A 14,680-nucleotide genomic window follows, 5' to 3' on the forward strand; every position below is an offset into this window, starting at 1 on the left:
CGGCATAACAGCAATGAGTTAAACATAGAGATTTCATTTTGATAACCATAGTTTGCCACGCTCACGTCGTCTTGTCGCCTCTCGCTCCGTCTTGCGCCTCTAATTGATCGACTCGTCAGCTTCGTAGTACACGATCCTAGCGGTTCCGGTTGCTGTATCTGATCCTTTAAGATTTCGATGTACTTTCGTATCGTTGCCGCCCTCGGTGGCGACAGCATCTGCACTTTCCAAGCCCAATCAATTGTCAATCTCGATGGGCGAATCGTCAATGGTATGCAGCCAGTTGAAGATCAGCATGTGTCGTTCGTACTTGGACAGCGGCTTACCTCGTTCGCTTTCGATATCCAGGAATGTTAGATTCTTCTTTGGGTGATGGGATTTGCTAGAAGATTTCTTCGAGTGAAGAGCCGCCGACGGATCCGGCGATGGGCTAGCGGAGCTAGTCGTTATGGGGCTTGTGTCGATGTTGGCCGATTTCCCTCCGATGGGCGAGGCAGAAGCGTGCGTTGTCGGAACGACTAGCTCTGTAGGACCGGGATTACTAAAATTGTTTGCGGCAAAAGCAGCCGCTTCCAGGCGATCTAAGTTAAACTCGCTCTGGGACAGTCTTTCTATGGCACGGTAGGTGGTGTAAAGCCGCCGTCGGATGTAGTTCTGGCGAATTTTCTTGTTAACCGAGCTGATCAAATCGGAAACGGTAAAGCTGGGCGTCGGAGTGGAGTTACAGATCGTCGGAACCTGGTTGGAAGATTGCCCACCGTGTGGCGAAGGCAGTTGCGAGGTGGATGCTAGCTCGCCAACCGCAACCCAGGTGGAGTACGAGCGCGACGTGTGATCCAGACGGGGATGCTCAAACAGGTAGCCGGCCTTCTGGAACGGGGTCAGCGCAAGCTCGGAAGTGGAGAGCCTTCCGCCAAGATTGTGCTGATCGGATGGCAGCTGATAGATGTCGGTTGTGCTAAAGCTTTTGTGAATGCCCAGGGCCGCTGACAGTGTGGCACAGTTGCGGATTAGGTCGTTGCTTTCGCTCCATTTTTCCGTTAGTGTCGAAGATCTACGATTAGAGAAAAAAAAATTAAAATCAATTAGGTGAGCGGTGAAGCAGCCGCAGCCTGAAAGCCTCTGCAGTAATATCAATTAGGTTCCACAAATTGACTTCATCGTATTTGATCTGTATTCGTATTCGGAAACTCTTCTACGCATCGACTCCAACAAAGAATACTCTTGAATTTTAGGTACGTGCTATTCAAAAATTGTCAAATGTCATGCCATATCTTTTTTTGCAGTACATCTGCAAGGAATAAATGTTTCAGTTTGAACATGTCAGTGCAGTTACAGATGTTTGAAGAAGAGTAAATTATAGTTCTCAGCAAAGTAGTGAAAAAAACTTTTCTGACAAACGGCTGGCTAATGCATATCATCGGTGCCTTGCCCAACTGCAGGCATGAAATAGACCCCGCAGTGGTTCATAGCTCTTTATCCAGCACCTCCTATTCATACTTCCTCGTGGTATATCGCTTGATTATGAGCAACCTTACTTGAGATCGGGTAACCAAAGTCGAGGGAAATAAAGGTCGTATGCTGACAGGACAGGTTGGTCCTCTGGGTAAAACGGGGGGCTGATGCCGCAGGTCTTGCAAGCCGTCATCATAAAAAACCAATGCGTACTTGAAGAGCCGCAAGTTCAATGTCGTAGCGCTTCTTCTTCCAACTTAAACTCCCATAGAAGTACACATGGAAGAGAGATCGACCACGGGTTAATCGACTGCTGGCGTTTCTCAGATATCCCTGACGTCAGGTCTAGGATTGGGCGATACCGTATCGATACCCGCGATATCGATACTCGAAGGCCGATATTTCGATATATTTCATCGATACTTACGACGTCGATATTATGCTAAATCGATAATTTCATCCCGATACTGTTCTGATAAAGCGAGATATGCAGCTGAAAAAATATAGACTAAAACTAGGTCAGGAAATGCTCAAAAAAACAAAATTTTTAGGATTTTTTCTCGCACTGTTTTCTTTTCGGGTAGCTTCTAAGCTTAATTCTCAAATTTACTTTATTAGAAATGACCTCGATACAGCCGTTTTTATGTTAGACGACTTGAAACGAGCCGAACTGTGTCGATTTCGGTACAAGTGCCGAACTGCAAGATTTGTTAAATTCGTTATAATCTTATCGATCTGGCAACCGTGCTGTGCAATGTGCTGAGTGTCCGACCCCTTGGAATTGACTCTTATGCAAAACCTTGAACAATGTCACTTACGTGTTTAACGCTTATTGAACAGTAAGTGCGTACGATATGCGATTTTCAGCAATTCAAAACTGACCAGAGAGCACATAGAGTAGTATTGGGCGTTGAAGGCATAAAGATTTTCCAGTTTTTTACGCGCCATAATAGCGGTGAAAGTGGCAGAGGTGGGACAGAGATCGAGCAGAGCTAGAACCGGAAAGGAGCAACTCCCGGCGGAACTCTGCAGGAATGGCCAAGAACCGCCAGCAACGACACATCACTGGATGGTTTCAGGGGTTTGGGAGAGAGCTGCCGGATGAGTGGATTGAGGGTGTGGTTTGTCCCATCTACAGAAAGGGGGATCGGATAGATTGCTGCAATTACCGCAGCATAGCGCTAGTCAAAGTCACCAACAGATTTTGTTACGTTGTCTATCCCCGGTGGCTGGAGAGTTCGTAGGGTAGTACCAGGTTGGCTTTTGAAGGCCCGTGCTAATACGGATCAAATTTTTACTCTTCGGCATGTCATCTAAATGTGTCGGAAGTACAACCCATCATATTTTTGTGGATTCCGGGGCAGCATACGATTCAGTCGGGCGTGAACAGCTGTGGTGCGGTTTTCCGTACAAAGCGACGTGTCCGAAATAGAGTTGTACTGGAGCGAGTGATGTGTTGCGTGCGTGTTTTGGGGGCCCTCTCTTTGCTCAACATGTTTTTTATTGATTAATTTTTATGAATCCCTTTTTTGAGTAGCATTTCCTAATCCCAGAATGCCACCTTAAATAGTATCGATAAATCTAATATCGATGCTTCACGAGCGATATATCGACGGTATCGATAAAGCGGCGGATTTGATATTGATATTCAATTATCGATACTTTCGGGAATTTTGCCCAATCCTCTCAGGTCCTATCGAAGTGCTAACGTTAACTCGGACCAAATGCGATACCGACGCCAGCCTCTGTTGAATCTCCTGCGGCTGACGTCACCATAAATTACGTGCATTACCTGAAGTTGCGCCGCCGGAAGAGGACCAGCTGGACGAAGCCCCTCGTGAGGACTGTTTGAATATCATCAAAACAGCCATTAGTAGTGTAGCAGAGAGCCCAATCGAACACGTGTCACGGAATCAGCGGAACGACTGGTATAACGATAAATATACGATGGTGAAGGATGAGGAGAACGCTGCGCGGACAGCAAAATGCACAGTCCCACTAGTTAGAAGGTGGAAAAATATAGGCAGAAGCATGCAGATTCGGAGCAGCTGCATCGTTCTCAGTAAACGCATTCTGCAAAGGCTTTGTGGCGCGAGCCGAAATTTGTCGAGATAAGAATGGCAATATAGAAGCATCACTTCGATGAACAACTGAATGGCGCCCAGCGGTCCGACAAACGTGGAAGTGGTACCAGTCGAAGGCGAAGTTAACGAGACCATCAATCAGATAAAGAAGAATAAATCTATCAGGAAAGGTGGGTTCGAAACGGAGCTCATTAAAATGTGTCTGGAAAAGATGGCTTTTTGTTTGTTTGCCGTGGCTCGTTGTCAGAATTAGGGATACTGATTTACAGCTACATCTGGGTCATTTGGGAGAATTTATCAAGGTGGCTTCGTTAGAGGCTGGTCAACGATGGATGCAAAACTTACACTCCGACAGAACAGTGTGGTGTTCGGATTTCGGGGATTGTCGAGTAAAGGACTTCAACCTGACGAAGTATCTATCTTATGACCGCTGTATTATGAACCGAGCATATACCTTGGCTCACTAATGTTAGCGAACTTTGACATCAGTTGTAAGATTCGAAGGCGTATTAGGTATTACCAGCGAAGGTCGTGCTTACTATGAGCTTTACAAGCAACTGCGGTCGAACAGACGAAGCTCCGTACAAAGCCCTGTACCAGACGCTCATTAGACCGGTTCTCTATAGGCATAAGGCTTGTTCGCGACAAAATTTGGACACTCCTAAACACACAGCTTCGGAAATACATTAATAATGAGTGAAATATTTTGCAGAGTGGTAAACGTATGTCTGTTCTTTCTGAAAATATAACACTTGTTTATATTACAAGCGCTCAGCGTAAAATGGCGTCGAAAGAAGAGCAGGTGCGAAAAGCAATTGTGTGCGGTCGCATTGAAAATCCGGATCTCTCGTTAAGAAAACTTGCTAAAAAGCTTGGATTTCCTTCAAAGCCAGTGTTTTGTTCGATACTCGTTTGACAGCAGCTAGGAAGAAGGGAAGTGGAACAAAAACGGATCTGAGGAACCACCACAAGGATGCGAAGGTAAAACAAATATTACGGAGGAGACCAGATCTTTCTGTACGTACCATTGCTCGTAAAATAAAAATTTCGCCAACATTCGTGCACACTTCTAAGCAACGACAAGGCATGAAGTCTTTGAAGGTGAGGACTGTGCCAAACCGTAATGATAAGCAAAATACGACGACCGAAACACGCGCTCGTAAGCTTTATCGCGAATATTTAACGAAGTTTCCATACTTTATAATGGACGATGAAACGTATGTCCTAAAAGACTTTAAACAGCTTCCTGGTACCGTGGACCCCCGTTCGTTTGACCGCTTTTAATCTGAACACTTTTTAATTTGCACCCCGTTGGTTTGCACAACGTGCAAATTAAAAATGGTTCAAATGTCATTCTCAATATGACATCATTTGCTTATGCAGACAATGCGCATAAACGCGATTTGTTTGTCCTGATCCAGCGTGTTTAATCTGTTTCACATTGCGTTTTCCCAACGTTAATGATAGAAATCCGATCGGAGAATGGAATACTCGCTGCTTCCAACTGAATCAAACCACCAAAACAATAACAAAGAGTAGGGCGACCAGATCACACAAGTTCCAGCATATGTAGAGTTGCCAGTTGTTCAAATTAAAAACTAACCCCGTTAGTTTGCATGAGGAATCGTTCAAACGAACGGGGGTCCACTGTATATCATTTTACACTGCCATGAAACGGAATGGCGTTGCAGAGCATTTTAGGACACAGAAGAAAGCCAAGTTCCCCAAAAAAAAATATTTAGTATAGCAGACCATATGCAGCAGTGGTTGAGCAAGCAAAAGTTTCATCACTACGGGAACGGTTAACAAGGAAATATACCGTGAAGAATGCCTGCAGAAACGATTGTTACCGTTCCTACACAGCCATGATGTACCCTCGCTGTTTTGACCTGATTTGGCATCCTGTCACTACGCCATCGATGTTTTGGAATGGTATGATGCCAATGAAGTCCATATTGTACCGAAGGAGGCGAATTCACAGAACTGTCCAGAGTTACGCCCCATCGAGTGGTATTGGGCTTTGGTGAAGAGAGAGCTGTCCCAGCACAAACAACAAGCAACAACTATAGATAAATTTCGAAAATCTTGGTCAAACGCAGCAAAATTGGTTGCCAACAAGTCTGCACTGACCCTCATGGCATGGGTGAACTCCAAAGTTCGCCAATTTTTCATCCAGAACAAATAAGTAATGTTGATTTGTTTGATTATTATTAACGATACACACATAAATGATATAAAATTGTTTCATGGTTTAAACTTCTAGCAAATTTGTTTTATTGCAAAATTGAGGTGTCCAAATTTTGTCGCGAACAAGCCTTAAAACGTGGAAAATGCTCCAGGAGAACTTGCAAGTGCTTGGAGTTTTCGAGAGACAAGTGCTAAGAAGGATCTTCGGCAGCGTAAAGGAGAACGGAGTATGGTTCAAATCGCAGAAATCTAAAGTAGCATGATGGCCAGCTGGCAGTCCGAATTGAAATCCAGGGCAGAATATCTGGGAAATCATTGTGCGAAGGATCTATGTCAACAAGAAGTAATATAACAACATTGATAGGTTAAAAGCTGGCTGAAGCCCATCTTGAGGACTGTTGAGATGCCGTAAAAGCAGCCATTAGGTGTCCTAGGCCGTGTGGTACCGAATCGACGTAACAAATGGCGTGGCGAGGAGTGCCAGCAGATATTAGATGAGAAGGTCGCAGCACAGGCACAAATGTTGCGTAAAGCCAACCTTCAGAATGTGGAGCGATACAAGCATAAGTGGAGACGGCGAACCTGACTTTTCCAGAAGAAAAAGTGCCACCAGAAGAAGGAGTGCTAAGAACTCGAGTAGCTGTACCGCTTTCACGGCACACGGAAGTTCTATCAAAGACTCAACGATTTTGTGCATCGGGCCGATATGTTCAGAGATAAAGTTGGAGGTATTTTGACTGACGACCGTTCGCTGATCGAAAGGTGGAAGCAACACGAATGGAGCGGAACTTATCAAAATGGTCCGGACAAGTTGGCCAGCTGTTTGCATCAATTGATTGTCAAGATTTGGGAGACGAAACGACTACCGGAAGAGTGGAAAGACGGGGCCCTATCTACAAGAAAAGCGGATTGTGAGAACTACTGAGTGATAGCTATCCTGAATGCCGCCTACAAAGTGCTTTCCCATGTCGTTTTTTATCGACTCTCGCCAATAGTCAATAGATTCGTGGGTAGTTATAAGGCCAGTAGTTATAAGGGCCGGTCAACAACGGACCAAATCGTCACCCTGCGGCAGTTCCTCCAGAAGTGTCACATTGAATTCAATGCCGCATATGATAGTGTAAACCGACAAAAGCTATGGAAAGTTCTGGACGAAAACGGCTTTCCGGGTAAGCTTACTAAACTTATCATGGCTACGATGGATGGGATTCAGTGCTGTGTGAGAACTTGGTGGACTGTTGGACCCAGAGCACGATTTTCGATAAATGCAATCAAATAATCTGCTTTGCCGACGACGTGGATGCTATCGGCAGAACATTTAAAGCGGTTGAAGATCATTACACCAGACTAAAACGCTAAGAAGAGAAGATTCGGTTGAAGATACGTCTATAACGAGCCTCTGTATAAAGTACATATTGTGCAATGCGCTAATTAGACCGGTTATCCTCTACAGGCATAAAAATTGGACACTACTAGAAGAGGATCTGCGAGCATTTGGAGCTCTCGAACAGCGGGTGCTAAGAACCATCTTCAGTGGCGTGCAAGAAAACCGGAGATAAGGATGAACCACGAACCCGCGCGTCTCTACGACGAGCCTAGTGTACAGAAAGTGACTAAAGCTGGACGGATACGTTGGGCAGGACACGTTGCCAGAATGCCGGACAATTGTCCTGGAAAAGTGGTTTCCGCATCAAATCCAGATGGAACAAGACGCAGCGGGGCACAGCGAACGAAGTAGCAAGATCAGGTGGAGCGAGATCTGGCGAGCACTGGGTGCCCGCGGAACTGGAGATCAGCTGTCATGACCCGAATTAGATGGAGGAATTACGTTACGCAAGCCTTGTCATAAGACGTAAGGTCAACTAAGTAGGTACTTAAGTAGTTATAAGATAAAAGTAGCATTTGCGAAAGCGCGAAAGAATTCTGAAAAGAAAATTTGCAAGTGCTTGGCCTGCTTAAAAAGTTTTTTCAGATTATGCGATTATTAAAATCTGGAAAGTATAAAAAAATATGATATCAAACAAGAATTTAAGTTTTTGCTATAGACTTTATAGAACCACGAAATTTCGTTCAACAGCGCATGCGATTCTTTTAATCTGTAATATTGCAAATTATTTCAAGTTTTTTATTCTAAAATACGCCTTACTGGTTCACGAATTATCCAATTTTCTGAGTAAATTAACCCCAAAAATCAAATGAGTTTAAACATTTACAGTAAACTTCCACAGAAGAAAGCAAATGAGTTAAATTAAAAGCTAAAGTTTTACTTGTGGATGAGCACCATCTACCAAAATAGCACATGCAAGCTCATCTCCAACTGCATGCTTCAATTGTTGTATGTATTTTGTCAGATTCAGGACCACCTACCGATTTTTCTTGGCATCCTTCAGCAGCAGATTGCCAAGTTTATCCTCCATCGTTTTCGTCAGCAGACTGCAGCTGGATCGATTAAGCACGCTCGTGGCCTCCGACGTCATTGACGAGACCGATATCGAAATCAGCGACAGGTCCGTGGAGAAGCTTTCGTGTGACGGTGACCGTAGGATTCGGTTCGACACGGTCAGCGCGGACGGGATCTGATTGATGGTGGTGCTGCTGCTGGTGGCACCGCTGGTCAGGGAACTGCCGGTGGCGTTGTTACTGTTGCTGTTGCTGCTGGTGGACAATGTTGCGAAGTTCTTTGGTGACGTCATTTGAGTGTGATCGTTCTAGCGGCAAAAGTAGGAGCAGTTATTATTTTTTTTTCGTATTGAATAGTGTTTGATAATACTGTAAAATGTATAAGACTTTACGCTTAAATGAATACGTATCACTAGGGGTAATAATACCCCCTAGGGAAAAGGTTTGTAGCCAGGAAAGATTTTCCATTTTTAGGAATCGATGGAGACGCCTTGTCTACATATAGTTTCAATGCATTGGATGGAAACAGTTCAAGACCAATTTGTCCAAAATTTGCCAATCATTGTTTGCTTGTGCTTATGAGAAAGGTTTGCTAATTATAAATTATTTTTAAATTTATTCGTAGAACTGATGACTTAATTCGGGGAAGGGAGGAAAGTGTCGTGTTTTGGGACGAGGCCATGTAATGCATTGGTTGGACACCCGTAAAAAAATGCAAACACGCGAACAAAGCTGAATACGTTGCGAAATAAGGAAGAAAATAATAAGAGCACCAATTATGGTAATTTTATTGAGCCTTTTCGTTGTTTTAGAATGCATGCCATGCTTTTCCTAATTCCAAAATATGTTTTGAAGCAAGAACTTTCGTCGATACATCTTTCATCAATCTTCCGTGTTCCAATGGTAGGCTACTACCATACTTGATACAGTTATGACGAAATACACTAAGCTATTAAGGTGATTTTAAATCAAAAGCTCCAGAAAACTAAAGTCTGATTCCTTTTCAACTGACCCTGAACTGCAAGAAATTTTCAATTTATCTTAAACATTCATAACTCGTGCTTCACACCAAGTAGAACCTAAATTTTTGTTGGAAAAGATAAGCAATTTTTTCCAGCATATCCACGAAAAACATTATTTGGAAAATATTTTCAATGTTTTAGTGAAGCTTTTTTTTGTTTCTGCGTTTGCCGGCTCTGTCTGCAATCATGATTTGCTTTTGGAAATTGTGGTTTAAATTTTAGTGGCTTCGTAAAAGCTAAAGATCATAACACATTTGTTGTAGGTATATCAGTGAATTGTATATTGGATTTTACGGTTTCAAAACGCACTCTTACTCGGATTATTCAGCTGCAAGTTAACTTGAAAATCTGTACGTTGAGAAAAAAAAGAAACATTAGACAACCGCCTTTGAAAACTAATAATGTGAAGGTTTGCATTTGCATTAAAATGAGCATCATCTTAGAAGTCACTAGGCCTGAAAGTGTTCGGAATTCGATGCACCACGGTATTTCTCTCCTATATCTCATTTGACGCACCGTGTCCTTCTATTACCTGCTATGTCGTAATTCCACTTGTGTATATCCGTATTTGTAATATTCCTACATTCGTTCACTAGTCAGAAACATTCGGGTTCATTAATTTTTTCCTGTCGATTGGCACTACGATACTTTATTCTGCGTAAAACGGAACGAAAAATGGCAACAGTCAAACCGATCGAAGACGAATATGTAACTGCAATCCAATACACCTACGTAATCCCGACACGAAACTCAGATTATCCTTACAATTTATCGGTCTTTATAGGCCCATCCAGTACCGACACTGGAAAACTCTCATCAACTAAAAATATTCTACGGTCACTTCCTCATTGGAAAGAAAAACCTAGAAAATGTCACTTTAATCATTCACTGCAATCGATTGAAAGGACAATCAATTATCTCACTTATAACAAAACGGTGCTGGACCACGAAAGCAAAATTTTCCATCAGACAATTTTTTTTCTGTTCGACTGCCGATATATGGTAGTATGTTGCCACCTAGGATGTTCCGCATAGTGCGGTTTAGGCTTTTCTCTTGACTAACTCGAATTTTCCATCCTCGAACACGGGTTCGTTCGTATATTGCCAGATAAATGTCTCTCCCATTATGGTTTGTCCGACCGAACCGAACGAACACTCGCCACCCATTTGCGATACGCGTACCACGGGTAAACATCTCTCCCGCTCACCAATCCTGTTTTTCCGAAATCAATGAAATCCTTCCGTCGGTCGGTGACTGTGAGTATAGCAACAGCTGCCCTTTATATTGTTGCCGCATCTTGCGGTGGATTTTTTTCTCGCCAGTCAGTCAACGCCGATGCGGCTTTAAAGCCCCACATTGTAGGTAATATGGTAATACCGAAGGCGGAATGAAAATTCGCTCCTTCAGTGCATGGGTGATGCTTTACAAGAGTCTCTCGATTTTTCGGGAAAACTCATCGCTCAGTGTACGCGAGCATGTGTTTTCTAACGAGGGGTGCCAAGATGTGAGGGAAATGTCCAGCGAGCGGATGGTACAGTTCATTACGTGTAGGTTTTCTAATGACGATCGAGCTCGCTAACAATTTAACAACCACTTCTCAAGTATTTGAAATTAACTAGATTAGATGAAAGTATTCGTCTACAAATTCATAGCAACTAAAATTCTTGTTTTAGTTATTCTTTGACCAGTTTTAGAGGTACAGGAATCCCTCGAATAAAGCGATGGGTGGAATAAACGGATGGGGTCGACTTACATAAAAGGGAAATGACTCCAAATCGTGACAATACATCTAGCAATATGGTCAAAACACGATCCTGGAAGCTGTACACGACGATGTTGACGAATTTTGGTTGCCTAGTGATAGACGACGAAACATATTTTAAGGCAGACTTCAAATAGCTTATGCAGTACACTCAAAACTTGTTTTAGGTCCACTATTGGGGGGACGTAAAACAAATTGGTCGTAAAAAAATTGGATGTTAATTCAAATGTTGGCCTCCACTTTTTCTTGCATAATCCTGCAAAACTGAAGCCGCTTAAGTTTATTCGCAGGCAGCATGCAGCACAACAGTACCTGTAGTGCGGAAAGGAGGTATTTTCCATCTTCTTCTTCTGTTGGGTACTCTCACCACTGCGTCCATTATTTTGAACTATTGTGGTATGCCCCATTGTTTCTTTTGCTGTACGCTTCAGGCTTACCTATCACTTATTGAAGAAGTGGTAGGCTGGTAGCTGGAGCGAGACAGGTGCCAATCAGGGATGACTTGGTTTATAAACCTTATAGTCCTGATCGGCGACGCAAACCAGATCTCGCTAGGCTCTAGTAGGGCCTTTTTGAGATACTGCAGTCTGCGTTCTATTAGTGCTCCACAATTGCAGAGTAAGTGTTCCGAGGTTTCGCTCTCGGTATTGCACAGGCGACAAATATCATCTTGCACGAAACCGAGATTCCGAAGATGATATTTACTCGGGCAATGTCCTGTCACCAGACCGGTAAACTTGCTGAGATCTCTCTTATTGAGACTCAGCAACTTCTGAGTAACCTTAATACTAGGCATTATAAATTTCTTTGATTGTTTGAGCGACTGTACAGCTTCCAATTGGCCATAATCATTCGGCTCTCCCATTGTTTCAACCCACTCTTCATCACACAGTCTGAGATACCACAGAATGGATCCGGACCTGTGAATGGAGAGTTAGAACCACATCTGGCTAGTTCGTCTGCGACTTCATTTCCATCTATTCCGCAATGACCAGGGACCCAGTACAGGTTTACCGAGTTTACCTCGCTCAGTTGCCGTAAGAGACAAATGCAATCCCAGACAAGTTTTGAGAAACACTTAAAAGCTTTAAGCGCTTTTAGTGCCGCTTGACTGTCAGAGAAAATGCAGATATTGGCATGTCTGTATTTCCTTTTGAGACAGACGTTTGCACATTCTATTATAGCAGCTATCTCAGCCTGGAAAACTGTTGGCCAATCTCCCATTGCTATAGATATTCTAGTTCTGGAGCCGTACACTCCAGCACCCGTTTTGACTCCCACCTTTGATCCGTCGGTATAGAACTTGATTGAACCACTGCGGACGCTAGGTCCCCCCTCGTCCCAGACCGAACGTGATGGTTCGTTCACCGTGTATGGAATGTCGTAGTTGGTTCTAGCTTCCATCCAATCACTGTTCATTTCAGCAACTGGGCCAACAGAGCCTAGAGCCTTCGAAGGTGTGCTTTTCATTGCTCCGGTTAGAGCCATGCATGCTAATCGTTGAAGTTTGTTCAACTTTTTAATAGCCGTGGCTTCTGAAGTTTTTGGCCACCATACCAACGAAGCATAAGCTATCCTAGGTCTCACAATGGCGGTGTAGACCCACAACACCATTTTTGGTTTGAGGCCCCATGTTTTTCCCACCATTTTTGAACATACCCATAGGGCAGTGTTTGCCTTGCTGATTATTGAATCTAAGTGTGCGTTCCAAGATAATTTAGCGTCTAGGATTACTCCCAGATATTTAACTGAGAGAGACGCTACATTTAATTTCTTCTTCCCCAAGGTGCAGAGACTGTAACTTCAGTTTTCTCTTCCTAGTGAAAGGAACAATTGTTGTTTTTGAAGGATTAATGCCCAGGCCTTCTTTACTACACCAAGATAGTGTAAGGTTTAAGGCCCTTTGCATTCTATCCGATATCACGTCGTCGAATTTTCCACGAATCATGATGACTAAATCATCAGCAAAACCCACAACTTCGAAACCTTTTGCCTCTAAGCTTCTCAGAAGATCATCAACTACTAATGACCAAAGAAGGGGTGAAAGACCCCCTCCTTGTGGGCAACCTTTGGTTGCAGTCACCGTTGTTGAGAGCCCTCCTAGCTCCGAGGTGATTTGCCTATGTGTGAGCATACTGTGGATCCATTCGACTATACAGTTATCAAACTGTCTTTTCTTCATCGCATTTACCATTGATAAATAAGAAGCATTATCAAACGCCCCTTCGATGTCGAGAAACGCGCCTAATGCTGTTTCTTTCGTTGAAAGAGACTTTTCAATTTTTGTCACGAGCGTGTGTAGTGCTGTGATTGTAGATTTCCCAGCTTGGTAAGCAAACTGGTGTTTCGATAATGGATATCTGATCATGTATTCAGATTTAATGTATTCATATAATACCTTTTCCATAATTTTCAACAATACTGATGATAAACTAATTGGTCTGAAGGCTTTTGGATGTGATTTGTCACGTTTTCCTGGTTTTGGTATAAATACAACTTTTACCAATCTCCATGTAGACGGAATATGATTTAGTATCAGACTTGCCTTAAAAATCTCGATTAGAGATGGAATTAGCTCTGATTCTCCATTTTGAATCTGCGCTGGGAAAATCCCATCTGCACCTGCCGATTTAAAAGGTTGAAAGGATCTCACTGCGTTTTCCATCCTAGCTCTAGTGAAAGCCATCCCTGCGACTCTGGTTGCAATCTCTTTTGTTCTCTCAGATCCCAAAGAGTTTCTTTGAGAACATCCTATGTCACTATCAGAGTCCGAGCTGGCAGCAGCATGAACTGAGGAAGATCCCGGAAAGTGAGTCCCCATCATCAAGTCTAGTACTTCAGTCGGAGATTTTGTGAACGAACCGTCATCTTTCTTGAGAGTACCGAGTCCGTTCGAATGATCCTTTGCAAGAGTCTTGTGAAGTCTTGCCACAATTGGAGTACTTTCAATGCTTTCACAATTGTGTACCCAAGATTTCCGTTTTGATCGTCTTAGTTCTTTGCTATATTCGGTTAGAGCTCTCCTATATTGAGTCCAGTCCGAAGTAATCTTTGCTCTATTGCACAGTTTTCGCGCCATTTTGCGAAGCCGTTCGAGCCTTCTGTTCCACCAGGGAACATTCCTAGTTGAAGTAACCCTTTTAAGTGGACAATTACTGTTATAAGCAGAGACTATCGTTTGGTTTAAGACCTTTGAGGCCGACTCAAGTTGTTGAACCGACCTAATTCTTGTAGTGAGGTTTTTCGTTTCGAGCTCAAGCGCATACTGATCCCAGTTGGTTTTCCTAGGATCTCGATATGCGACCTGTGACACTAGGCCACCTACCCATTCGAAAATAATGTGCCTATGATTCAGACAGCGATGCTTCGTCCGACACGTGCCAGTTCTGTATTTTCTCCGAAATTACTGGACTGCACAGGGTCAGGTCCAAGACTTCCTCCCTGGTAGCATTTATGAATGTTGGTTCATTGCCTCTATTAGCAATATCGATATTGTTTGACGAGAGAAATTCTAAAAGGCACTCACCTCGATTGTTGATGTCAGTACTTCCCCACAGAGTGTGATGAGCGTTGGCATCACAGCCGATGATAAAGTCTTTGTTGACTTCTCTGCAGTATTTTACAAACGCCGCAACCTCTTGAGTGGGAGCCTCAGGACAATCACCAGGTAAATAGGCCGATGCTATGATAATATCGGATTTTCCCCTGGCGGTTGGTACCTCAACTCTGATCGCGACGATGTCTCGTTTAATGAACTCTGTAATGTGAA

General features: G+C 43.4%; 1 protein-coding gene across 1 annotated transcript; it reads right to left on the bottom strand.

Annotated features, from left to right (window-relative positions):
* Window positions 1-237: 237 nt before the first annotated feature.
* LOC128738009 (uncharacterized) lies at window positions 238-8,419 on the bottom strand. Its single transcript, XM_053832807.1, has 2 exons — window positions 8,094-8,419; window positions 238-1,054 (listed from the first exon to the last, which is right to left on the bottom strand). The coding sequence occupies exons 1-2, from the start codon at window positions 8,417-8,419 to the stop codon at window positions 238-240; spliced, it is 1,143 nt and encodes a 380-aa protein (XP_053688782.1).
* Window positions 8,420-14,680: the final 6,261 nt, after the last annotated feature.

This window comes from Sabethes cyaneus, chromosome 2 (genome assembly GCF_943734655.1).
Source record: "Sabethes cyaneus chromosome 2, idSabCyanKW18_F2, whole genome shotgun sequence".
Classification (NCBI taxonomy): Eukaryota; Metazoa; Arthropoda; class Insecta; order Diptera; family Culicidae; genus Sabethes; species Sabethes cyaneus.

What these genes read in the sequence shown, in the direction of transcription:
- LOC128738009 (XM_053832807.1), bottom strand. Translation starts at nt 8,419, where the DNA reads ATGACGTCACCAAAGAACTTCGCAACATTGTCCACCAGCAGCAACAGC. An exon ending in AAGGATGCCAAGAAAAATCG is followed by an intron (nt 1,055 to 8,093) that starts GTAGGTGGTCCT and finishes CTCTAATCGTAG; the next exon opens with ATCTTCGACACTAACGGAAA.